Source organism: Ustilaginoidea virens, chromosome 1 (genome assembly GCF_000687475.1).
Source record: "Ustilaginoidea virens chromosome 1, complete sequence".
NCBI classification, from domain to species: Eukaryota; Fungi; Ascomycota; class Sordariomycetes; order Hypocreales; family Clavicipitaceae; genus Ustilaginoidea; species Ustilaginoidea virens.
This window is the reverse complement of record NC_057316.1, coordinates 4152693-4176590: the sequence shown is the minus strand read 5'-3', so window position 1 is coordinate 4176590 and position 23898 is coordinate 4152693. Positions and strand designations below refer to the sequence as shown.

At 55.1% G+C, this 23898-nt stretch overlaps 6 protein-coding genes across 6 annotated transcripts; 5 read left to right on the top strand and 1 right to left on the bottom strand.

Annotated features, from left to right (window-relative positions):
• Window positions 1-162: 162 nt before the first annotated feature.
• On the top strand, window positions 163-3091 carry UV8b_00924 (uncharacterized protein; the record flags this gene model as incomplete). Its single annotated transcript, XM_043138422.1, has 4 exons — window positions 163-320; window positions 394-421; window positions 561-2808; window positions 2877-3091. 4 exons carry the CDS (start codon window positions 163-165, stop codon window positions 3089-3091), a joined length of 2649 nt encoding a protein of 882 aa, XP_042994356.1.
• Window positions 3092-5254: 2163 nt separating this feature from the next.
• Window positions 5255-8660, top strand: UV8b_00923 (uncharacterized protein; the record flags this gene model as incomplete). The annotated part of the gene is made up of 4 exons (XM_043138421.1): window positions 5255-5532; window positions 5622-6051; window positions 6189-7334; window positions 7455-8660. 4 exons carry the CDS (start codon window positions 5255-5257, stop codon window positions 8658-8660), a joined length of 3060 nt encoding a protein of 1019 aa, XP_042994355.1.
• An 886-nt stretch (window positions 8661-9546) lies between these two features.
• Window positions 9547-11389, top strand: UV8b_00922 (uncharacterized protein; the record flags this gene model as incomplete). The annotated part of the gene is made up of 5 exons (XM_043138420.1): window positions 9547-9609; window positions 9671-9704; window positions 9816-9853; window positions 9949-10230; window positions 10322-11389. 5 exons carry the CDS (start codon window positions 9547-9549, stop codon window positions 11387-11389), a joined length of 1485 nt encoding a protein of 494 aa, XP_042994354.1.
• Window positions 11390-11694: 305 nt separating this feature from the next.
• On the bottom strand, window positions 11695-14753 carry UV8b_00921 (uncharacterized protein; the record flags this gene model as incomplete). Its single annotated transcript, XM_043138419.1, has 2 exons — window positions 11695-12124; window positions 12259-14753. The coding sequence occupies 2 exons, from the start codon at window positions 14751-14753 to the stop codon at window positions 11695-11697; spliced, it is 2925 nt and encodes a 974-aa protein (XP_042994353.1).
• A 430-nt stretch (window positions 14754-15183) lies between these two features.
• UV8b_00920 (uncharacterized protein) lies at window positions 15184-17000 on the top strand (the record flags this gene model as incomplete). The annotated part of the gene is made up of 3 exons (XM_043138418.1): window positions 15184-15222; window positions 15361-15894; window positions 15969-17000. 3 exons carry the CDS (start codon window positions 15184-15186, stop codon window positions 16998-17000), a joined length of 1605 nt encoding a protein of 534 aa, XP_042994352.1.
• Window positions 17001-18306: 1306 nt separating this feature from the next.
• On the top strand, window positions 18307-19375 carry UV8b_00919 (uncharacterized protein; the record flags this gene model as incomplete). Its single annotated transcript, XM_043138417.1, has 4 exons — window positions 18307-18431; window positions 18509-18728; window positions 18832-18911; window positions 18994-19375. The coding sequence occupies 4 exons, from the start codon at window positions 18307-18309 to the stop codon at window positions 19373-19375; spliced, it is 807 nt and encodes a 268-aa protein (XP_042994351.1).
• Between the last annotated feature and the right edge of the window lie 4523 nt (window positions 19376-23898).

Below are 23898 nucleotides of genomic sequence, written 5' to 3'. Positions count from 1 at the left end.
TCGGTTGCTTGTTCAAATCACCCCCCTGGCAATCAACAAGTCGACCACAGAGGAAAAGCTTCAAGAGCTGTTTGCCCATCCATTGTACGCTGCGGCGACCCCTGACCTGAGCTGAACTGTTGCACATAGCCATTTGGCAAGGTCCACGGCCCGAACCGCGTCATGTCCAAGACTGGGGAAATTCCCAATGACCGTGCTATCCCTGGGGATGAGAAAAAACCCGGGAACCATACCGGGTTCTCGGGGTTCATGGACGACTTGAAAGAAAAGCTTAGCGACACCAAGCTTCATGACGCCAAAGTCGCCTTGATTCACAAAAAGTACGTTGACGACAGCCCTGCCATGCCTTGCTTGCCTTGAGTCTCCAAGGCCGGTTGACATTTTCCTCTGTAGACATCAGATTGGTAAATTTGGAAACTTGGTGCGTATTCCCAAAACGACTGCGAAACGAAGAAAAGAAGAAAAGAAGAAAAGAAGAAAAGAAGAAAAGAAGAAAAGAAGAAAAGGGAGGGCCGAAGGGGATGGAGAGAAGGGACGTCTGCTAAAATCCTTGACCACAGTTTAACAAAGACCACCGTCACGATGAAGAACACGAACAGCGATGCGACGAGAAGCGCTCTGCCATATGTCAATCGCATCGTTTCAATTCCTACTTTCCTGAAAGGGACGGCAACCTTGTCAAGTGGTACGTCGATGGCCGCGACTACTTCTGGGCTGTTTCCGTGGCCCTGGAGCAGGCTCGGGAATCCATCTATATTTGCGGCTGGTGGCTATCTCCCGAACTGTTTCTGCGACGACCGCCGTACCATAAACAGGACTATCGCCTGGACCAGGTCCTCAAAAGAAGAGCAGAGGCTGGAGTAAAAATTTACGTGTCTGTTTACAAGGAGGTCGAAGCCGCCTTGACCTGCAACTCTCGCCACACCAAGCATGCTCTTGATGCGCTTTGCCCAGAGGGCACGCCTGGTCACGGCAACATTCGGGTCATGAGGCATCCCGATCACAACGTCTTCGAAAACGCTGCTGACATGACCATGTATTGGGCTCATCACGAAAAGTTCATCGTCATTGACTACGCCATTGCCTTTATTGGAGGGCTAGACTTGTGCTTTGGCCGTTGGGACGCCCATCAGCATCCTCTTTCCGATGTGCACCCCGAAGGCGTTTCCGAAGAAATATGGCCGGGCCAAGATTTCAACAATAACCGCATCATGGACTTTAAAAAGGTACAAGACTGGGAGGAGAATGAACTGAGCAAGGCCGAGTACGGTCGAATGCCGTGGCATGATGTCTCCATGGCTGTCGTTGGACCCTGCGTCTACGACATGGCCGAGCACTTCATTCTTCGCTGGAACTTTATCAAAAGAGACAAGTACAAGCGGGATGAAAGATATGATTGGATTATGCTCGAAGGGCGCGAGGGTGACGACGAGGACCTGGTGGGCGTCCAGAGGCCCAAGCATCCCGTTGGCGACTACATTAAGCATCCTCTGTCGCCGCTCAGCACCAAGAGCTTGGACGGCAGGGGCACTGTTCGTGCGCAACTCGTACGATCTAGCGCTGACTGGTCCAGCGGCATCCTCAAGGATCACTCTATACAGAATGCCTACATCGACGTCATTCGCAAAGCCGAGCATTACGTCTACATCGAAAACCAATTCTTCATCACCGCTACTGGCGACCAGCAATACCCGATCCACAACACGATCGGGCGAGCCATGGTGGAAGCAGTCGTCCGAGCAGCCAAGGAGGGCCGCAAGTTCCGCATCATCATCATCATCCCCGCCATTCCAGGATTCGCCGGCGACTTGCGCGAGAATGCGGCCTCCGGAACCAGAGCCATCATGGACTACCAGTACAAGTCGATCTGTCGAGGAGAACACTCCATCTTTGGGCAAATCAAGAAGGAGGGTGTCGACCCCACCCAACACATCTTCTTCTTCAACTTGCGATCTTACGACCGTCTGAACAAGACGCATGCCATTTGCGAAGCTGAGAAGAAGACGGGTATCAGCTACCAGCAAGTTCAACGGGCCGAAGCCGAGGAAATCATGGCTAGCGGGGTACACGGCTATGACAGCAGCAGCTCTGGGGAGCAAGATGGCGGCAGATTCTCCGAACTACGCTTAAGGCGGAAGGAGCACCGCAAGGCGGAAAGGGAGAGGCGCCAATCCAACATGAGGAGCTCTCAAAAAAAGGCAGCAGAGGATGCCATGCGTGCCAGAGAGACCTTTGAGCGAGAGAAGCCAGAAGAGGAAGTCATCTCAGCGGCAAGTGTTGCCCATCATGCCATGAAGGCGGAAGGCTCGCTGAAGGATGAGCCGTGGGATAATCGTCAAGACGAAGAGTCGGAGATTAAAAACTGGATTCAGGAGGAGCTATACGTTCACTCGAAGCTCCTTATTGCCGACGACCGCATCGTCATTTGCGGATCCAGCAACCTGAATGACCGAAGCCAGCTCGGTGACCACGATAGCGAGCTTAGCATCGTCATGGAAGATGGTCGCAGGATTCAAACTACTATGGACGGCAAACCATTCGAAGCAGGTTATCATGCGGCCACCTTGCGTCGTTATCTTTGGCGAGAGCATCTTGGCTTGCTGCCCCCGCAAGCCTTTGACGCCCAAGACGACATCAATGCCCAGCCTCCCACCGTCAAGGCGGAAAACGACGTTTACGACAGGGATGATTCGTGGGAATTTGTTTCCGACCCATTGTCGGACCAGCTTTGGGACAAGTGGATGGGACAGGCAGAGAAGAACACAAAGCTCTTCCGCAATGTTTTCCATGCCGATCCTGATGATCACAGTAGGTAGCCCCAATGCTGGACACTGCTGCGTCCTTGGCAGATGCAAGATGCTAAAACAAGTGACTAGTCAAGAACTTCAACGACTACGATCGTTATCTACCACCCAGGGGTGTCAAAGCCGGCCACATTTACGACCAATTCATGCCCCCCGATGAAGCGCGCGAGAAGCTATCCCAAATCAAGGGTCATTTAGTTTGCATGCCCATGTCATTTTTGGAAGGGGCCGAGATGGCCGAAAGGGGTTTGCAAGTGAATTCCTTTACCGAGAGCGTGTACACCTAGGCGTGTTCCGGGTCCCCGGTTTCGCCGCATGAAGCATCACTTGAGCTGGACGGGGGACGACAGGACTTGACAACGTCTCCTTGCAGTACGGAGTGTTGTTTTGGTTACAACGGCCGTGTTGTGCGGCAGATTGGGAATGCAATGTTTGCAAGAATGAAAGTCAAGGACGTTTCGAATCAGCTGGCAGTGCGAGTCGAACCAATGCAGCGCTTAAATCTTTGCATACCAGACGCCCTATTCGTTGCTGAGACTTTGACTTTAGCCAGGTGGTAACATGTGGTGCGGCCTACTTCGTTCAGCTCAAGTCTTTGATCCTCTTGCGCCAGTATTACGTGCCCGCCTTGTTGTCACCCCGTAGTACCATGATTTATGCGATAGAAGTCGGCGTCTCCAGACGAGCAAATAGAGACCATCGGGTTGTATCGCCCGCCAGACGACGCGCCATGCCTGACGGGGCCAGTTGGGGCAGGTTTACCCATTCGGCCCGTGAAAACGAGGATCAATCGATAGCTTACTGTTTGCCAGCGGCAAGAGTGGGCCAATGGCGGATGCGAATTGCTGGGTGCCGTCACCTGCATTATGCACGAGGGGGCATCCTGCTGGCTTTAGTGGGTGAGATTGCAGAGACTAAAACATGAACCATTCCGTACAAGTTGCGAGAGCGGAGCGGACCTGGTGGTCCCCGCTGCAAAACCAGACAGCATCAGACGCTTTTACCACGGCGGCGGAGGTTGAAAGCTCGTGGCGCCGTTCAGACGGACATGTCGGAACCATGATGCCTGTCGAATGATTGATGGATGGGTTGCGTGTCGACTTGTTGGATGCTTGGCTATGCTGTGGACTGCTGTGGACTTGCTGTGGACTTGCTGTGGACTTGCTGTGGACTTGCTGTGGACTTGCTGTGGACTTGCTGTGGACTTGCTGTGGACTTGCTGTGGACTGGCGTGATAAAGGATCGAGGATGGCATGTGTTGATTGCATTGCATGCGTCCATTTCAAAAAGGACCAGACTCTATTATGGGCATGTGTATGTCTGTCTGTCTGCGTGAGCGTGGGAAAGGGCTGGGGGTTTCCGATGATGGGTCTGGTGTTTGCTGGACAGTGGACAACTGGCTGCACCGTGCGAGGAGCAATTGAAACAATCGGCGGCTGTGGAAGACTGCTCAGTGCTATGTACCTACGTACGGACTACGGAGTAACCGAGTCCGTATATGGATAACCTCAGATACCACGGGGGTACTTTGTCCCCCGCCTCTCCCCCCCACCACGCCGCCTCTTTCCGTGCTTCCCGCCTGCCTGCGTCATATTTGAAACGGGCATGTACCAGACACTACTAGAGTCCGCCCTCCGTACCTAACTTGGCACTGGGAGGTATGTATGTAGGGACTGCAAGCTTGGACGGCAGTGACCACCGAGGCCGGACCACCTGCGTCCACTAAGGATCGAGATTCGTGATCGTCTGGCATGGATGGGGATGGGACGCTGTTCAACCGCAACCCGCAACCAACCAAGACCCCGCTTCTCCATCCCCCCAGCCCGACCAAAGGCTTACTTCGACATAACATTGCCATCCCAGGGCTACGATACGGTCTGGTCCAACCCACTTGCTGCAGACAACCGTCTTACAAGCTCTGCAGTACGGTGTCTGTACCGTGTCAGCTCTCTCCCTAACCTCCAGAGACGCATCGCAAAACTCCTCATAAACATCGAGTCCAGTCGGCCTTCCGTCCCGCATTACCCATCCAACCGACGATCACCTGATCCGCTTTGTCAAACAAGTACCTGCGTCTTCCCGCACCACGCCACGCGGTTTGGGCTGCATGAGAAGCGACCCGACCCGTTCCATCCTTCTATTCTCTCTTTTTCTTTTTCTCCGAGCTCATTGCCACGACTCGTGCCGCCTCCCCACATCCCTCCCGAAGCGTCCCCCGAGAATCATACTGCTGAGCGCTCGGCAAGAGTTGCTGTCGTGAGCTACGCCTCGCCTTGCAGCTGACTGCTGATGCCGTGTCTTTGCACTTCCTGCTCCTGCATAGCTCCTGCGGCCTCTGGGGGTCAACATACGATTTCGCGGCCTCTCCTTGGGCCGACGTTGGGAGCATCTTTGGGCCTGGGTCGTAGTTCCTCGCCACCACGCCATTGGGGGAACTCTGCGCAGCAAAGATGCCGCAGTCGCCAATGATCTCGGTGCCTTTAAAGGCCACTGTTGACATTGATTGGGTTGGTCCATTAAAGGGTTATATACGCCAGAGCTACGGAGACGACCCCGAGCGCTACGCTGAAGAGTGTGCCACCCTCAACCGCCTGCGGCAGGATATGCGAGGGGCCGGCAAGGAGAGCACAACTGGCCGCGACATGTTGTATAGGTACTACGGTCAGCTTGAGCTACTCGATCTGCGATTCCCCGTTGATGAGCAGCACATTAAAATCCCCTTCACTTGGTATGAAACAGGTGCCGATGTATTCCCAACCACGGGCGACATGCCCAAACCTTGGAAGCTTGCTCACACCCCCCCCTTTCACGTATCAGGTTTGACGCCTTCACCCACAAGTCAACGATGCAATATTCTCTGGCATTCGAAAAGGCATCCGTCATCTTCAACATCTCCGCCGTCTTGTCATGCCATGCAGCTTTCCAAAACCGGGCCGAGGAGTCACGTCTCAAAGTTGCCTACCACTCGTTTCAGGCCTCGGCCGGAATGTACACTTATATCAACGAAAACTTTCTTCACGCGCCTTCCTTCGACCTAAGCCGGGAAACAGTCAAGACATTGATAAGCATTTTGCTTGCCCAGGCACAAGAAGTCTTCTTGGAGAAGCAGGTGGCGGATGGCAAAAAGGTGGCATTGCTTGCCAAGCTGGCTTCGCAAGCAGGCTACCTTTACGGCCAGGCTATTGAAGGGGTTCAAGACAATGTCAACAGGGCAATTTTCGAGAAGGTTTGGTTGATAATGGTTCAGGTACGGAAAATCAAAAGAGAACGAAAGAAAAGAAAAACACCCCGTCACAGGTGCCGGTCGCACATGTTGAGAAATGCATCGAGAAACAATCCCCAAGCCACCTCACAGCACTAACCAAGACTGCCGTCCGTGATCAGATCAAGACGCATTTGCTCAATTCAATGGCCCAGTACTACCAAGGCCTTGCCGACGATGACTCGAATCAGCATGGCATCGCCGTGTCTCGATACCAGGTCGCAGAAACCCTCGCAAAAGAAGCGGATCGAATGTCGCGAAACTTCCCTTCTTCAGTGCCCGCCAACTCAAACCTGAGTGCAGAGTGTGGCGCCCATCTGTCAGAGTTGTCAAAGCGGCATTTATCAACAGTTCAGGACAAGCTCCGCGGTGCGATGAAAGACAACGACTTTGTATACCATCAAAATGTTCCTTCTGAGGCAAGTCTCCCGCCGATCGCCAAGCTTCCCGCCTCGAAACCTATCCCCGTGACGGAACTTTACGCTGGCCAGGATATGCAACGCATCACCGGACCCGACCTATTTGCCAAGATTGTACCAATGGCCGTGACCGAGTCAGCAAGTTTGTATGATGAGGAAAAGGCGAAATTGGTTCGAGCCGAGACCGAGAGAGTAGATACAGCGAACGGGGAGATGGCGGCAAGTCTTGACTACCTCCGATTGCCTGGGGCATTGCAGGTGCTTAAAGGTGGCTTTGACCAGGACATCATCCCAGACGAAGATTTCCGTCAGTGGTGTAGCGATGTTGCTGACCACGAGAGCCCTGCCGATATTTTTGATGTGTTGCGTAAAGAGAAGGAATCGATCGTCTCAACTCTGGACAGCTGTTCTAAGCAGCTGGACATGGAAGAGGGTGTGTGCGAGAAGATGCGGTCAAAATTTGAAAGTGAATGGAGTCAGCAACCCAGTTCCCGGTTAACAACCACGTTGAGATCCGATATCCGCAGCTATCGAGAAGCATTGGACGAGGCAATAAGGAACGACAATGGGCTTGCAAATAAATTGCGACAGAATGAGCACGAGTTTGACGAAATGCGGCACGCAGCTCAAGAAGGCCAAGTTGACCAGCTGTTCCAGATTGCTGTGTCTCGGGCCAGGGGTAGCCGCGTGTCTAGTCCCTCAAGAACCGAGCCAAATCTGCTAGACGCCGACTTCGGGGAGAGTGGAACAAGTGTGTTGGACCAAGTCAGCAGAGTCGAAGATATTCTAAAAAAGCTCAATCTCATCAAGCGTGAGCGGAACCAAGTTTTGAAGGACCTCAAGGACAAGGTGAGTTGGGGCGTCGGCCCTTTTTGGATCTCTTTTGAATCTTGGATTCGATTCTTTTCGCGCCCCTCCCCCCGGCCTGTGAACTTGTAGTCACTGACCGATGTCGTCTTCTCTCTTTAGGTGCATAATGACGACATTTCGCAGGTTCTGATCTTGAATAAGAAGTCGATAGCCAATTACGAAAGTCAACTGTTTGAGCAGGAGTTGGAGAAATTCAGGCCACATCAGAATCGCCTGCTGCAAGCGAACCACAAACAATCACAGCTGATGAAGGAGTTGACGGTCACGTTCAACGCCCTCCTGCAGGACAAGCGCGTCAGGTCGGAACAGAGCAGGTACGAGGCCATTCAACGGCAGCGGTCGTTGGCCATCAATAGATACAAGAGGGCATATCAGGAATTTCTGGATCTCGAGGCGGGGCTGCAAAGCGCGAAGAATTGGTACGCGGAGATGCGGGAGACTGTGCAAAGCCTGGAGAAGAACGTGGAGAGCTTTGTGAACAACCGACGGGCCGAGGGCGCTCAGCTGCTCAACCACATTGAACAGGATCGGTCAGCCAGCAAGAACTCGCAAGCAGAACTGGAACGAGAGCGGTTGCGGGAGTTGATGGAGCGCATGTCAATGGAGCCAGAAAAGCCGAAGGCGGCATCAGAACCGCCGTCGACTTGTGGGCGGCCAACACCTGCTCCCTTGTTCCAGGCGGGCCAGGGGCCACGATATCCGCAGACCAATTTTCAGGGACAGTACCAGGTAGCGACGTCGCCACCGCCACCGGGTCAAGCCAGATACCCAGGATACTCGAGTCCTCCACCACCACAAAGCACTTTCACCCAGCCCACGTATGACCCATCGCAGTACGGGCGGACGCCGGGACCGACATCGCCACCACCGAATCAACTATCGTTTGGCGTGAGCTACATGGCACAATCGCCGCCCCCAAACCAAACATCGTTTGGACAGGCGCACCAGAACCAGACGCACCAGCACCAGACGCACCAGCACCAGACGCACCAGCACCAGACGCACCAGCACCAGACGCACCAGCACCACCAGAGCCACCAGACTTACGGCAGCTACGGGGCATCTCAAACGCAGCAGCAACCCGGCTACGTGCCGCTGGGGTTCGTGCCTCCCCCACCTCCTCCCGGCCCTCCTCCTTTGGGGCCCCAGCAGACTTTCCACTACGGTGGTGGTGATGGCGGCCAAGGTCAGCCCTATGAAATCCCTGGCGGACAAGCACAAGGTGCTCAGCCGAGGTCGGCCCAGCAGCAACAGCGACAGCAACAGCCCCATGATCCGTGGGCGGGGCTCAGCTCCTGGAAGTAAACATAACCATGGGTTTTGCGTCTAGCATGGCCATGCTTGGGCTGGGAGGACGTTGCGGGTGGGTGGCGAGCCTGGCGTTGTCGGCGTTGTCGGCGTTGTCGGCGTTGCCCAGCTCTGGGACTGTTCTACGTACCGGGTGCGTACCGTGGCGTAACCCTAAGAGGAGTCAACTGATTCAGTACCTAATGCATGTGTCTGTGCTTGGCATGTTTGGTAGGCCTCGTTCTTCATGTGCGTCGTAGGCGATGCCGGCGGCCAGGGTTGCAGTTCTGCAGGGCATGACAGATAAGGTACCTACCTACCTAATTTACCTAGGTACCTACGGTACCTTAGGAGGTACTTGGGAAGTACCAATACAATTGACACGATGACGATTTGACGACGATGGAACGATGGAACAGCTGGAGTCACCAGACGTTGCCTTGTACCCGCTCCGTTTTTTGTGGGTCCAGCTCCTCCTCAAGACTCAAGTCCGTTGCTCGCCATCCTTTAACCCGAGGTCAGTAGGGAAGTGGGGAAAGTGGGGTTCTTGGAGCAGCCCAATCATGCCGTCGGGATTTGTCCGAGTCCGTCCGTCCTTGCCCTGCTGACCCTGGCGCCGAGGCCCTGGACCTGGACTTGGACCTGCCTCCAAGCAAGCTGCAACGTAGGTTCTGGAGTTTCTCTACTCCGTACCGCCTCAATCTATCTTTTGGGCAGGCGACGGCGTATTGCTGCTTTCCGCCAAGTAGCTGCCCGCACCCGCCTGCTTCTGCCTCTGCCTCTGCCTCTGCTTCGTTGCTTCAAAGACGGGAAACCTCCTCTGAGCCCCCCATCCCCATCCCCATCCCCATCCCCATCCCCGGCCTCGCACCAGTTTCCCCCCCCCACCCAAACCATCAACAGCATGCTTACGGGCGCCGACGTCGCTCAGCACAGCGACGCAAAGTCATGCTGGGTCATCATACACGTGGGCACCCGTCCGGACGGAAAATCCCCCAAGCTCGCCGTTTTGACTGACTCTGCCGCAGGGCAACGCCTACGACGTCACAGACTTCCTGCCCGGTTCGTTTGGCCCCATCTGCGCCTGCGCCTGCGCCTGCGCCGTCCGCCTCTCGGCCATGACGCCCTCCCTCCCTGACAGACAGGCTGCTGACCCGGCGATTTTCCTGATAGAGCACCCCGGAGGATCGAAAATCATCCTACGATATGCTGTGAGCTAGCGGGCAACCACCCCTTTCCATGCCACGCCATGCCACGCCATGCCGTGCGTGGCCTGCGCAAGTAAACTCACAATCCCGTCGCCCAGGGCAAAGATGCGACCCGAGAGTTCGACCCCGTCCACCCGTCCGACACCCTGCGCAAATATCTCGACCGGTCGAAGCATCTCGGGCCGGTCGACATGAGCACGGTTGCCGCGCAAGAGCAAGAGCAAGAGCAAGATGCCGACGAGGCCGAGCGATTGGAACGTGCGGAGCAGAAACCGCTCTTGTCCCAGTGCTACAACCTGTTTGACTTTGAGGCCGTCGCTCGCAGATTGCTCAAGAAGACTGCATGGGGCTACTACTCCAGTGCCGCCGACGACGAAATCGTGTGTCACCCATCCCACCCAACCCGCCCAACCTCCCAACCTCTCTTCCTCTCACTCGCAACGCTGACCATCCCCGGCTTGTTTCCATCAGACCCTGCGGGAAAACCACAGCGCCTTCCACCGCATCTGGTTCCGACCTCGCGTCCTTGTCGACGTCGAGCATGTCGACTTTTCAACAACCATGCTGGGCACCCGGTGCTCCATCCCCTTTTACGTCACGGCCACCGCCCTCGGCAAGCTGGGCAACCCCGAGGGCGAGGTTGTCCTCACCCGCGCGGCCCACACGCACAGCGTCATCCAGATGATCCCCACCCTGGCCTCGTGCTCCCTGGACGAGATCATGGACGCCCGCCAGGGCCAGCAAGTCCAGTGGCTGCAGCTCTACGTCAACAAGGATCGCGAAATCACGCGCAAAATCGTGGCGCACGCCGAGCAGCGCGGCTGCAAGGGCCTCTTCATCACCGTCGACGCGCCCCAGCTGGGCCGTCGGGAAAAGGACATGCGGTCCAAGTTCACCGAGCAAGGCAGCAGCGTCCAGGCCGGCCACGACACGGACAACTCCCAGGGCGCCGCCCGCGCCATCTCGAGCTTCATCGACCCGTCCCTCAGCTGGAAGGACGTGCCGTGGTTCAGGGCCGTCACCAAGATGCCCATCGTCCTCAAGGGCGTCCAGACGGTGGAAGACGTGCTGCGCGCCGTCGAGGCCGGCGTGGACGGCGTCGTCCTGTCCAACCACGGCGGCCGGCAGCTGGACACGGCGCGGTCGGGCATCGAGGTTCTCGCCGAGACCATGCCCGTGCTGCGCGCCCGCGGGCTGCAGGACAGCATCGAGGTCTTTGTCGACGGCGGCGTGCGCCGCGCCACCGACATCATCAAGGCCTTGTGCCTGGGCGCGCGGGGCGTCGGCATCGGCCGTCCCTTCCTGTACGCCATGAGCGCCTACGGCCAGGACGGCGTCGAGCGCGCCATGCGGCTGCTCAAGGACGAGATGGAGATGAACATGAGGCTGATTGGCTGCGCGAGCGTCAAGGACCTCAACCCGAGCTTGGTCGACGCCAAGAGCCTGTTTTCTCACTCCTCCACGGCCACGGATGCCCTGTCTCATTCGGTGTACGATCCTCTGGTTGTGCCGGCCCAGCGACCCAAGTCCAAGTTGTAGTGTGGGGGGTTTCAGGACATCAGCCACTTGTTGTCACATTTTACACGAGCTTTTGCCATTGTTTGTACGGAGTAGAAGGATGTAAGATGTAAGATGAATGCTGACCAACTCCGCAAACCAAACTGGCTGCGCTCACTGTCACACCAAGCCCCGGGGAGGCGCGCGGTGATCAAAGTACGCTTTTGTTCGAAAAAGCCCTCGATTCCCCAGTCGTTGCTTCGTCGACGCGTCCGCCCATGGCTTTCCGAGGCGGACCCCCCCCTCTCCCCCCCAAAAAAAAGGGAAAGAAAACAAAAAAGAAGCGCTTACAGGGCCTGCAAAAAGTCCTGCAGGGAAATCGGCTTCCTCACCGCATTGTTCAGTCCTTCATGATACGTGACCCAGATTTTGCACTCCTCCGTCTCACTACCCCTCTTGTCCACACCACCGCCATCACTTTTTACCCATGGCCTCGCCTCGACGATTCTTCCAAAGAAATCCCTCTTGACTACTGTTTCTGCCTCCATGGCCTGGGTGGCCGCGCGGGCGTTCTTCTGGCTTTCGTCCGAAGCCGCCGGAGGGGGGGGTTGCGTCGTGTCCGTCCCGGCTAGGAAGCGTGCCTGCCGGGTGTTGTTCGCCCTGAGGGCCAAGGTCCGGCCAAGTTCCTGATCGAGGACTTGGCGGACGGCATAGCGGGCGGGTGCGAGCGAGGGGAGGAAAGTGCCTGTTTCAAAGGTGGACAGGGAGTCGAGGTCACTGGGGATTTACCTTGTCAGGAAGACGTTGTCTGCGGGACGCTGTGCGCAGGGTTGGGGAAATTCGCCAAAGGGGAAAAAAAAAAATAAAAATAAAAAAAGAGGGAGGCGGGGGCGGAGAGGGTGTCAACTCACGGCTCCAGACGATAGACGTAGTGCGCACCACCTCCGTAAGAACTAGGTTCGTTTTCAATCCTTCCCTTTTGCAGGACGACACCCACGTCGGCGAGGATCTCGCTCGCCCTCTTGACCATGGCTTTTTCACTCTCCTTGCGAACGCTGGCCATTGAACCCTGGCTGCCGCCGACGACGACTGGCTTGACGTCCGGGGAGACCAGACGGACGAGGTAGGGCAGAAACTCGGTCGCCACGTCCTCGGGGCTGCGGAACGACCTCATCAGAGTCGGACTGAGCTGTCCATGGAGGGCCTGGAGCTGCGACCGATTCTGCTTCTCCGCCTCTCGGGCATGGAAGTCGGCCCGGGGCCCCGAGAATGGCGGCGGCTGCGCGCCGTTGTCGTCTGCTTCCTGGCCCGCGCTGTTCCAGCGCTTGTCAGGATGGAAACCGCCGCTGGGGTCGGCGTAGTGCTTCTTTGGCGAGGCGAACAGGTGGTGGCATGCGAGGACTGGCTGGCTCAAGTAAGGTGCCAGCTCCCAGTCCTGGGTTGCGTAGAGCCGTGACTGGCATGCGTCGTGGAAGTGCAGCCAGTCGTAGGCAAGGTTGGGCTTGGTGAGGTAGATGTCGTCGTTGAACTCGCGGCCGGGGTACTCGGCAAATATCTCGGTCATGATGGTGCTAATCTCCCCGCTGGTCTCGACCATCTGGCGCAACCGGTCCATGGCGTGCTTCTTCTGCTGCTCCCCGAATCCCAGTTCCGCCTGGGGCTGCTCGAGCTGCTGCTGCGTCTTGGATCGGGTTAGATCCATGGCTTGCTTGGGGAAGCCCCCGCCTTCCTGGAAGAGCCGTTGAACAATATCCCGCACGCTGCCTCGACCGAGGCCTCTCGAGCCAGCAGCGCCGCTCGAGACGTCGCGGAGGATGTTGTCCTCGACCCACTGCCGGGTCAGACGCTGATTGACGCCCCTGGAACAGGCTCGGAATCGGCCCGCTACCCACTCCCCCACCACCATGACGCCGCGCAAGTCGCCTTCAACCGTGCTCTTTGCTCCGCGCTTGGCGTCGATGCCGCTCGTCATGCCCCACGCGGCTTCGCAAAGCTTCCGCGCTGCGTCCTTGTCGCATGGTATGCCCTCCTTTTCGAAAACCGTCTTCACTCTACCTACGACCACGTCCAGAGACGGCCGACCGGCATGAACAATCTCGGCTAGATTCGACTGTCGAAGCGGTTTGAGTGCCGGGTGGTAGACATCGTTGCAGATGAGGATGAGTGGTCGTAACAGCCGAAAGTCATCGCCTCTTTTCTTCTTGCGGTTGCTCTCGGCGGTAGACCCCAACAGGGTAGCGGCGGCGCTCTTCTGGTCGGCCATAACCAGGTCAATCAAGGCTTTGACAAAGCCACCTTCGCCGGACGCACCAGAACCAGATACCACACCATCTACCTCATCAACGATGACACAGATTGGTTTCGCCACCTTGTGAGAGCCATCAGCATTCTTGTTGTTGGCAACATTTTTCACATTTTCCGTTCCCAAACTGGGTCGTATCCGGTTCTTGACCACGTCCCTGCTTCGATCATCGCTGGCGTTGATCTCTACTACCTCGTATCCTGCCTGTTTCGCGCAGACATGCGCCAAAGTCGTCTTGCCCAGTCCAGGGGGTCCAGTAAGCATCAATATCTTGCGGTGCGGCTTCTCCTCTTCCACTTGCTGCTTCAAACCAGGTCGCCTTGCGACGGCACGTCTAACTCTGGCTTGGCCAGGGAATACGACTGGATCCCATCGTTTCAACCATCGCAACACATGTCGATTGGTGCTGTCGTCGCCACACAAGTCCACGAACCTTTTTGCGCGATACTTTTCAGTCCACAGCAGAGACTTTTTTGGCCTTCCCTCTGAGATTTTGGTTTCCACAGATGCAAAGGGCACATCTGGTTCGCCCGCAGCTGGCTCGGTTGTGTTGGCGTCATCCTTTGTCGCCCTACTGATCAGATCGTGGATGTCTATGCCATAGTAGCTTCGCTTCGCTCTCCCTTCCTTTGTCTTTGAACGGGCTGCGACAATTGATTCGTACGATACTACAGCAGACGCTGTCCGTTGCTTGATCGTTGCCGACTTGCCGCAACAGGTCTTGGCAGTGTAGCTGGGCGGCGCCATGTGCTGAAGGATTGAGCCGGAGAAGATTGACGACTGAAGTGACCAGCTTGGGGGCCCTTCGAGGCTGGGTATAGGCCGGCTGTCTTTCTCCCCATTTCTTTGAGATGCAACGTCGGCACTATCAGTAATCTCTCGTTCCGTCGTGACAGAACCTTTGCCATGTCGGGAAGGATGATGAAGCATGCGTTTTTTTGTTATATGGGCATCTTGTGAGCCTGAAGTCTCGCCCTCGGTAGCCTCGTCGTCATCATCTATTATAAATGGCACTTTGACATGTGTTTTGGGCTTTGTTGGCTCGAATTCGTGAGGTGTTGTGCGCTTCGAAGCTCCTCGTGAGTCCGGGGCAGCAGATGGCATTTTTCATGCTTTCTGCTGAAACAAGACGCGAAAATGGTACTAAAAACCCGTCAAATTTCAGGATTTCTCCGCCACAGGTGACTTGAAACGCTTCACTTTTTTGTGTTCAGATCGATGCGTGGGAGCAGAAATTTGGTTTTCGTAACCCTGCCTTGAAAGCCAACCCGAGAGACGCGTTGTGATCCGGGGAAGCGCGTTTAGTGGATCCACTGTTCTATTCCGCACACCAAAGTCCAAAGGGCCGCTGACTCATCAATCCAAGATCCGGACGGGGAAACCCACCGGATGACCGACGACCCAATCGAGCTACGTCAAAAATTTGGACAAGACAAATTGAACTCGGCTCCTGAAACTCAGACGACAAGGCAACATCCATCTTGTCCGCTAGCCAGCCCAGACAGCCAGCCATACAGCGGCAGCTCTGGTCAAGATGCGTAAGCCGTACAGGTTTTATAGTCTCATCAGACCGGTAAGACTAGCTCTTGACGCCATGTCGCTGACCATTAGTTTGGTCTCAGTTCCCCTACATCTTTCCGTCATCGTTCTTCTGCGCGGCCAGTCATGCTAATATACACCCTTTACCCCCTCCTTTCTTTCGACTGCTCAGAAACTGCGCCAGTCATGGAATAAGTACAATTTGTATAACCTATACCGGAACGCTGGACGGGAACCACAGATTCGAGGCACTCCGACATTCTTCCAGCAGAAATGGGCGGCAAAGTCGAAAACAAGAGCCTACCATGGCGAGCATATTCCAGAGAAGAAATGGGTGCGCCTATTCTCGCGGCGCCTTCTGTCGGCTGTCGACCTACCGCCTAAATATCTGGCTGCCCACGATGGCTCAGAGCAGGCCACTGGCCGGGGCTCTGGTCTGTCTACGTCTCATCTGACGGCGGAATCATACTCCAAGGCCCCCGCACTGAGCACCCAAGAACGATTAAGACGTAGACCGCCTCTTTTTGGCGACATCAACAAGCTCCTGTCCGACCAGTTCACTAGTATGACTCCATATATGCAGATGACGTTTGCTCCTCTGGAACGGAGGCTGGATACGGCTGTATTCCGCGCCTTATTCGCCAGCAGCGTGCGCCAGGCGCGACAATTTATCCTCCATGGAGCCGTCAAGGTCAATGGCAAAAAGGTCAGATTGTCTTGCCGCCCAAGTTGGCGGCTGCGAAGAACTGTATTAGGTCACTAACCTTTCGTTTCCGCCAGATGCTTCACCCGTCTTATCAGCTGAACCCTGGCGACATGTTCCAAGTTGACATCGATAAGGTCATGTACGGAACTGGTCAGCAAAAGGTGGCCCAGGGTGATAAGCGCCTGGCGGAAAATTTAGAATCCCGGAAGAAGAAGGCGGAAGCGTTCTACAAAACGGCTCTTGAAAAAGCGACAGCCAATAAGTCTGGTGAGACCTCATCAAGCGACGTGGCTACCGATAAAGGGGACAATGATTCAGAAACACCCACAAAAAGGTCGACGGAGGGATTGGAATCAGATGCCGCAAAAGATGCAGACTCTGTACCGGGAGGAGAGGCTCTTTCTCCAGAGGAGGCTTGGAAACTGAACAATCGTGCACTGAAATTCCTCCTCAAGGATGTCAAGAAGATCTTGAAGAACAACCCAAAGGAGCTCTCGGCAAAGGAAAAGAAGAGTTTGCGACTTTTCCGCGCAGACGCCAAGCGATTCCTGTCACACGCCGAGGATAAACCTCTTGATATGCGGGACCTCATTAAAGAACTAGAGCTCCAGATGAGCAGCCACGAACTTATGCGGAAAAGCTTTGAAGATCTCACCATCCATAATCCTGTTTCGGCCCAGGAGACCTCGCAAGCCTCGTCCACTGGCGCAGTTGCTTCCGAACAAGGCCAACAAACCCAGCTTAATCGACAGCGCCAGATGGACAAGGGGCTTGAAGCCTTGTCAGAGGAGCAAAAGGAAAAGGCAGTTCGCATCATGGGCGAATCACAACTCTCCCGAGAAGAGATGCGCAAGCTTGCCCAGCTCCTGATAACTGACGAAGAGAACCCCGTCGACGAGTCGAAACCGTACGCGACACCATGGCGACCTCGACCATTCATGTCGCCGTTTGCTTTTATCCCTCGCTATCTCGAAGTGAATCCCAACATCTGCGCCGCTGTCTACATACGCCATCCTATTGCACGCAAGGGCATGGCCGAGGTCCCCACTCCTTTCAGCTACCTGACCAGCCAATTGACACACAACTGGTACTTGGAGCGTGGTTAGGTCGGTGATTTCGCTGGAGAAACACGATTTCAAGGGAAGCGGGGGAGGGCGATGGAGAAAGAGGATGTGGCTTCTCTGCACACTAGAGTGGGCGATTGCTTCCCCATTGGAGGCTTCTGCCCTGATTTTTCATGCAACCAAATGTTATTAGTGAAGGCAAAGGGGAGAGAAATCTACGGGGCTTGGGCCATTCTACATGTACACTTGTTGGTCGGAAAAGAGGTCTAGATTTGCATGTTTCATCTACACAGTCGAAAAGTCTTTGTGCTGTTGGGCTGCAGCGTTTCGTCTTGCTGACTTGCACGGCTGTTGATGTCTATTATCCCGACATGTGCTCAGACGGCTTGGAATAATCATCACCGAGAGGGCTATGACGGACATTTAACAGGAGGCCTGACAAGCGGGGGCGACTTCAGGTTGTTGTCACCTGGAACGGAACCAGCTTGGCGTGCCATCGTACCTGCCTCGTACATAGCTGGCACGAGAACCATTGGGTACGGAGTGATTGGTACAGTGGCAGTGCGGGTCGGGTCGCTCCTGCTTATCAGCCCAAAGTTCAGCAACGCCAACGCCAACGCCAACGCCAACGCCAACGCCACCAGCCAATTGGCCAAGCCGCTCATCTCATCGTCCGTAACCTCATTAGAAAGTCCCGAGGTATGTAATCTGGATTCCAAACCCCACAAACGGCTTCGAGCGTCAAGGGTCTAGGCACGATTTCAAGCTTCCCATGAGTCAGACCAGATCTAGCAACACATGCTTATCTGCCGCTTCGAAGCATCGGCAGACCACCGTCACTCATTGCTGTTGGTGACCACCGGTACTCGGCCACGCTTACGCCTGTTGCTCGCGATTCCCGATCTTGATACTCGGATTGTCCACTCCAAGCCTTGGCGTTGCAAATCCGGTGAACGACAACATTGGCAAGGCCTGCTGCTCTCTGCTCACTGCTTCACAGAGTCGCATCTATGATGCGTGGCACTACCTGGCCACCTCGCTCCCCTGTTGCCCGGCACCTGTTCAATCCGCTCCAACTTGTGCGTAACCAAGACGGTCTGGTCCGACTTGATTCTTGGACGTCGAGGAGTCCACGCAGCGGCAGATGTGACTGGTAAGCTTGGGTACCGCCTCTCTCGCCGCTGCCAGGATGAAGTTACGTCGACGTGCCGATTTCGCTAGCCAGGTAGTCAAAAGCGACGATGCATTAGCACGATATGTGCTGCCTGCCGCCAACGCAGTATCCAAATGCCATGGCGAATCACCGAGCTGTGCAGCTTGCGCGAGCTCCATAGCACGGAGTGTAAAAATGACCCAAATTCCGACTATCGACGGAAAGGTGTCTTACCGTGAAAAAGTTGACATCCCAAGGATACAGGATAGGGCGCTGCAGGTGCTCGCGGAGATGATTCTCAGCGCCTCGGAAGACGACGTGTCTTCAATTGCTCACAAAATCCACTCCTGTGATAACCTAGAGTCCGAGGCGCAACGTATTGTTAACCCAGATGCAGACCGCCGCGCAGCCACACCGGAGGAAAGAACCATGACTTTGGCGACTCTCTAGCCTTCCGGCGCGAGAAGGAGTTGGCTCGCAAAGTGAGTCAACTTCGATCCGAAAATGAATTCGTCGGCTCCATTGGTGGCACGTCGCATTCTTTGGAGATTCACGGAACGAGACTGCCGAGCTTGACCTTCGCTCCAATCAGCAAGCAGCTAATAAACGGCAACACCGTTCGTATCATGGACCAACCTCACAGCCGACTCCAATCTCCTGGGCCATCTTATCGACATGTATTTCTTCTATCGCTTTCCGTACTTCACCACCTTGTCATAGGAGCTATTTTTCGGGTTTTCTATGCAGGATCGGGCCAATGTTACCCTACGTCGCTCTACAAAGTACTGCTCACCTCTGTGGTGAATGCCATGCTCGCCTTGGTTGTCGGTCAACCAATTTACCTGGAGCGCATTCCAAAACCTGGCGACTTCCAGACCAAAGGCGATGGTTTCTTTGCGAGACGACGCGGCTGGTCGTGGACAATGAAGAATTCGCCAAGCCTTGCCTCGTCACAGTTCAGGCGCTGGCCTTCATGCCTGTGAGAGATGCAGGCTGCGGCGGTGAAGCCAAAGGTTGGGTGTATAGCAGCATGAGCTTTCTCATGGCTCAAGACATTGGCTTCAATCTCGAGGCTACAGAAACTGGTAGGGAGTACATGCAGCAGATGAGATTGACGCCCGAAAGATTACCTGCTGGGGATGCTTCGTCGTCGATAAAATGCTGGTCCAACCTCTTGGGCAGATTACCCCAGCTTCCCGAAGCTTATTGCAGCGTTTCAAAGTTTGACGTTTCTCTGGCGGATGAAGTCAGCTGGTCACGGTAGACCGGCAAAGGCTTTGACCAGTCACGCCAGCAGCCGTCACGAACCCGATCCGGAACCCTGCAAATCAGCAGCGATTCTGTTGGTATTCTTTGACCACTCAAATCACATTGGTCGGCCACGTGCCAAGTGTGCCGAGCTACCGAAGCTGAGCGAAGCTGAGCGAAATTCATCAAACGTCGGAACGGTGGCGGGCACAAGGCGCAACCCAAGGAGTTTGAGCCTGCCGACTGCCAGCTTCCAAACGACACCCTTGTGCAGCGACTTGTCGTGCGCAACTGACTTATTCCATCTGCTAGGAGGGCAAGTCGGCTGACACTGACACACTCCTTGTCGTGGCAGCATGTTGTTTCATTTACAGTACATGCATCCTTTTCGGCCATTCCTGAAGTATCCCTCGGCTGCGTCGCCGCCACCCGGTCACGTTTCGCCTCGAAAGAATAATGCTCTGTTAATGCAGATGCCATTTCCAAGCTCATGAGGCTTTGCACCAAGAGTCCATGGTTTGCGGCAAATCTGCAAAATTGCTGTCTACATGATGCACAGCCCATGCACTGTCCACTTGCTCGACCTTCCGGAGAGGAAGTGCCAGGCGAGACATTATCCACGGCGTCAAACACGTCGAAAAAATAGCCCGGCGACTGGCCATTTGCCCTTCGCATTCCTAGTATGCTGGGCGTCCTCGCACGGAAAAGGGCGACGGAAATAAGTTTGCGACGTTGCCTGAAGATACCGCTTCTTTGCTCAACCGAGATGACGGGAAGTACGGTCGCTACAGCACCCCGGACGTCACCTCTCCGGCATTTAGCCAACGCTTGTTCGGGCGTCATGTCAGATGAAGGATCTTGGTCATCCGAGTTGCATGGAGATTACCGTCACACGGAGCCATTCTCAGGAGCCGGCGTAACTGGATGGGTTTCCCCCGGGCAATAGGGGGACCTCACGGCACAATTGCTGGTGCTTCACAGAGGTGGAAGAGGTTACACGCAGCGACCCTTGTCAATATGTGAAGCACTCGTTGGCTCTTGGCGACATGTCGCTCGATGGTTTCAACGCGAGTATGGTAGCGAAACTGAGCCTTGTGCTAGCACAGACAATGCAACGCCTCCCTCCCGGCTTTGACTTGCCTCTCTCCCCATTCGGTCATAAGGTATCCGCCTCTTAAAGCAGAGACGGCGGTCAAGATCCGCCTCATGCACGACCTGCCGCAGCAGACGAGGACACATTGAGTGGTCAGAGTGGATTCTCAACGACGGCGCAAGGTGGCAAGGGAATCCCCAAAAGTGGGATATGAGGAGCCGTGCGTGGTACAGGCACAGGTGCTAGAGATGAGGAGTTTTAGTCAGAACCGAAGCAACGTCATCCTTGCATCGGGGAAGCCCGGTGGACAAGAGCTATTGTCATTTGCAGGTCTGGCGGGCGTCATTGAACGAAGATTGAGGCTACGCAAGAGCACCTGCACCGAACCGAGTTGGAGAGAGGAGCGAGGCCCAAGTATGGTGAATTTGAGCATCTCGAACGGCGTTGGGAGACGGACTCTCCTTTGCGGTTGGGCTTCCATTCTGCAGTTTCGGCCGTGGTCATGTTGTCCTTTGTTCTTTCAGCTACCTATTCATCCATCCATCCATCCATCCATCCACTCATCCACTCTGTTTTTCTAGTTTCTGCTCTTATCTTTGGGGACGAGGCGTTTTTTCTCTCACTCTTTCTCCTTATACAGCAGCCAGGGATCCTCGACGAACCCGCAACCAGAAAAGAACCAAGGGGCACTACAGGATCTCTTACCATCCCTCCATTGCTGCGTCTTCTTTCTCCCTCGTCTTTTGCAAGCGCGAGCGTGCCAGCCGCCTCGATGACACACCGCCCGACCCGCCACGAGTCAATGCGCAACAAGTCGCCCCAAGGCACTCCTGCACGACATCGTCTGGATACCAAATGCGCGCATCCTGCAGGATCGACGTACTGGCCGGCCAGCGAGTAATGCCGCTGCTGGCGGACGCCCACGGCAGATCGGCAAGACGGTACCCGCAGCGCCCCAAAAGCAAAAGCGCTGTCTATCCGGCCCGCACGCCACCCCTGATTTCCCGGTCACGCTGTCTTTTTATTATTGTTATTGTTATTGTTATTCTATTCTGATTGCCCGTCATTCGTGGGATGGCTGAAATGAGTTCGCCGAGAGGGGGAGTCTGCAGCCGTGTCTGGTGCGTCCTTGTCACAGCTGAGGCGCGCCACGGTACCTGCGGCCGAGGCGTCGTGCGTCCCCGTCGGGCGTCCCGGTGAAGAAGCTGCAGAGATGTTCTGCGTCCCGCAAGTTTCGTCGTGGCTGGACCTGCCGGGCGACTTGGAGCGGGCGAGGGGGTCACTTAATTGCTCGGCTCGTCAACATGAAACTCGCCTGATCAGCAAAGCCCGCGGCAAAGGGGGCCGCCGCCGGATGATGTGCTGGTCTCAAGAGGGCGCAAATCGGCCAAGCGGGACGTGTATCGCGAATCCGACCCAATGCCTGCCTACCTGGTTTGTCCCATGTGCAGCAAAAGACGCAGCGTTGTCTTGACCGAGTGCTTCATCATCACCATCATCAACCATCATCAACCATCATCATCGTCCCTCTGTTCATGTACATGTACGCGGTTGCATTCAATTCACGGATGGCCGGCTACCCCATCCCACCTGCAAGCTTTGCCTGGACATGATATGATCTTGGGGACCGGGTGGGCTGCCAAGCAGGCCAGGCCTCTTTGCTTCGAGTTGGGTTAACTGATAGTTAAGATGACCAGGCCGCGACCAGACTATGTACCATGTACGTGGGCAGTGCCATGACGCCAGCACTGGAGCCATTGCCTGCCAGAGCTACATGTACCTTTCAGACTACCTACCTTACGCAATGCAAATGCTCATCATTGGGGACAGTACTCAATTAAGGTTTCAGTCGTACTGAAATACAGCACGAAACGAGGAACAAAGAAGGGACAGACAACAAAAAAAAAATTGATGAAAGATAATTAAAGATGATTAAATAATAATTAAAAATAGAAGATGACCAGAAAAACACGGGACGAAGGGGCCCTGGAGGCGATGAAAACTTGACATCACCCAGATAAAGAACGCGAAACCGCGACAGATGGGGCGAACAAAGGGATGCCGCGCAGTGGCAGGGTCATGCTTGCTATTCCCACATGGATTTCGCTGACCATGGATCGGGTTCCTTCAAGGCAAGGGCACATCCCGACCCTTGCCGCAGCCAGTGTCTGTCCGCAGGGCCGTAATGCTGGGGAGTTCTTGTCATTCCAGAATGTTGGAACCGGGCTCTATTCCCCGAGCAAAAAGTCCATGTCCCAAGGGTGGAGGAAAACTTGGGTATGACGGCATGTTGAGTTTTTACTATGAGCAGGGGGTGTCTCTCTCTCTTCCCTTTTTTTTTTTTTTTTGCTTTTCTTCCGTGGCGGGCCATGCCTCATCTGGGCGCCTAGCAAGATTTGTTTCTTGTCTTGGGCATCGTCCCGATAGACTCCCGAAATGATCCCCACCATCCGATATCATGCCTGCGCCTGTATTGCTGCTTCTACTCGTTGCCTCGGTTGTGAGCCCTGACTCGTAGCAGAATGGTCATGTAAGTAAACGAGTCACTATACGCGAGCAGACACCCGAGGGAAAAAAAAAAAAAAAAAAAAGACAGTGAGAGAAAGGGCGGGGGAAAATCAAAGAAAAAAGGTCCAAGTCGCTCCCTCTTCTTGTGTGTATATGTATGTATGCATGCATGTTTCCACGGAAATGGCTTCGCCTGGTTGATGATTTAGGTTCGTACAGGTGGTGGGTAAGGTGTGTTATGCTCGTGAATGCCGGAGCCAACGTACCCCCATCAGGCAGTGACGCAAGACGAATCAATGGCTAGACAGAAAATTCCTGCAAAACGATCAAAGCCATCATCCCTGGAATCTACAGTGGCCATGGCGAAATAACTGGATGATCTGTCCAGGATTAATGGTGGGAGCCTGGGAGACATCTGGACCGGTCAAGATGACTCATTCATTATGACTACCGAATGTATGATGAGAGAGCGCAGGCGGTTGGGGTTGTCAAAAAGATCCAACATTCCATGACAGTTGGACACCTCGAGTGATGTTTCACCGGGGTCAGAACCGGCACCACGTGGCCGATGGTCCCCGCATTGTCTTGAAGCGGTGAGACGGCTCTGCGTCGGAACTGTGGAGTCCTTGTTCGGCAGATTCATGATACACGGCAAAGTCCAGACTGGTGCTATCTGGTTCCCACTTGAGCAATGAAGGGAACGCGCAGGGCTACCGAAACGGCTTGTCCTTCTGAACTCTTCAATTCCTGACGAAGCGGGCCGACAGGGTAATGGTATGCTGCGAGAAATAGAAGAGAAGAAGAGGCCAAAAACAAAGGGACCTTCCTGGTCCTTGTTGCCTGTCCGATGCGCCGTGCCAGCCGTCACGGATCTGGCCGAATGAGAGCCTGCAGTGCTCTCAATACCAAATGGCGGGAAACCCTCCAACGAGGAGGTG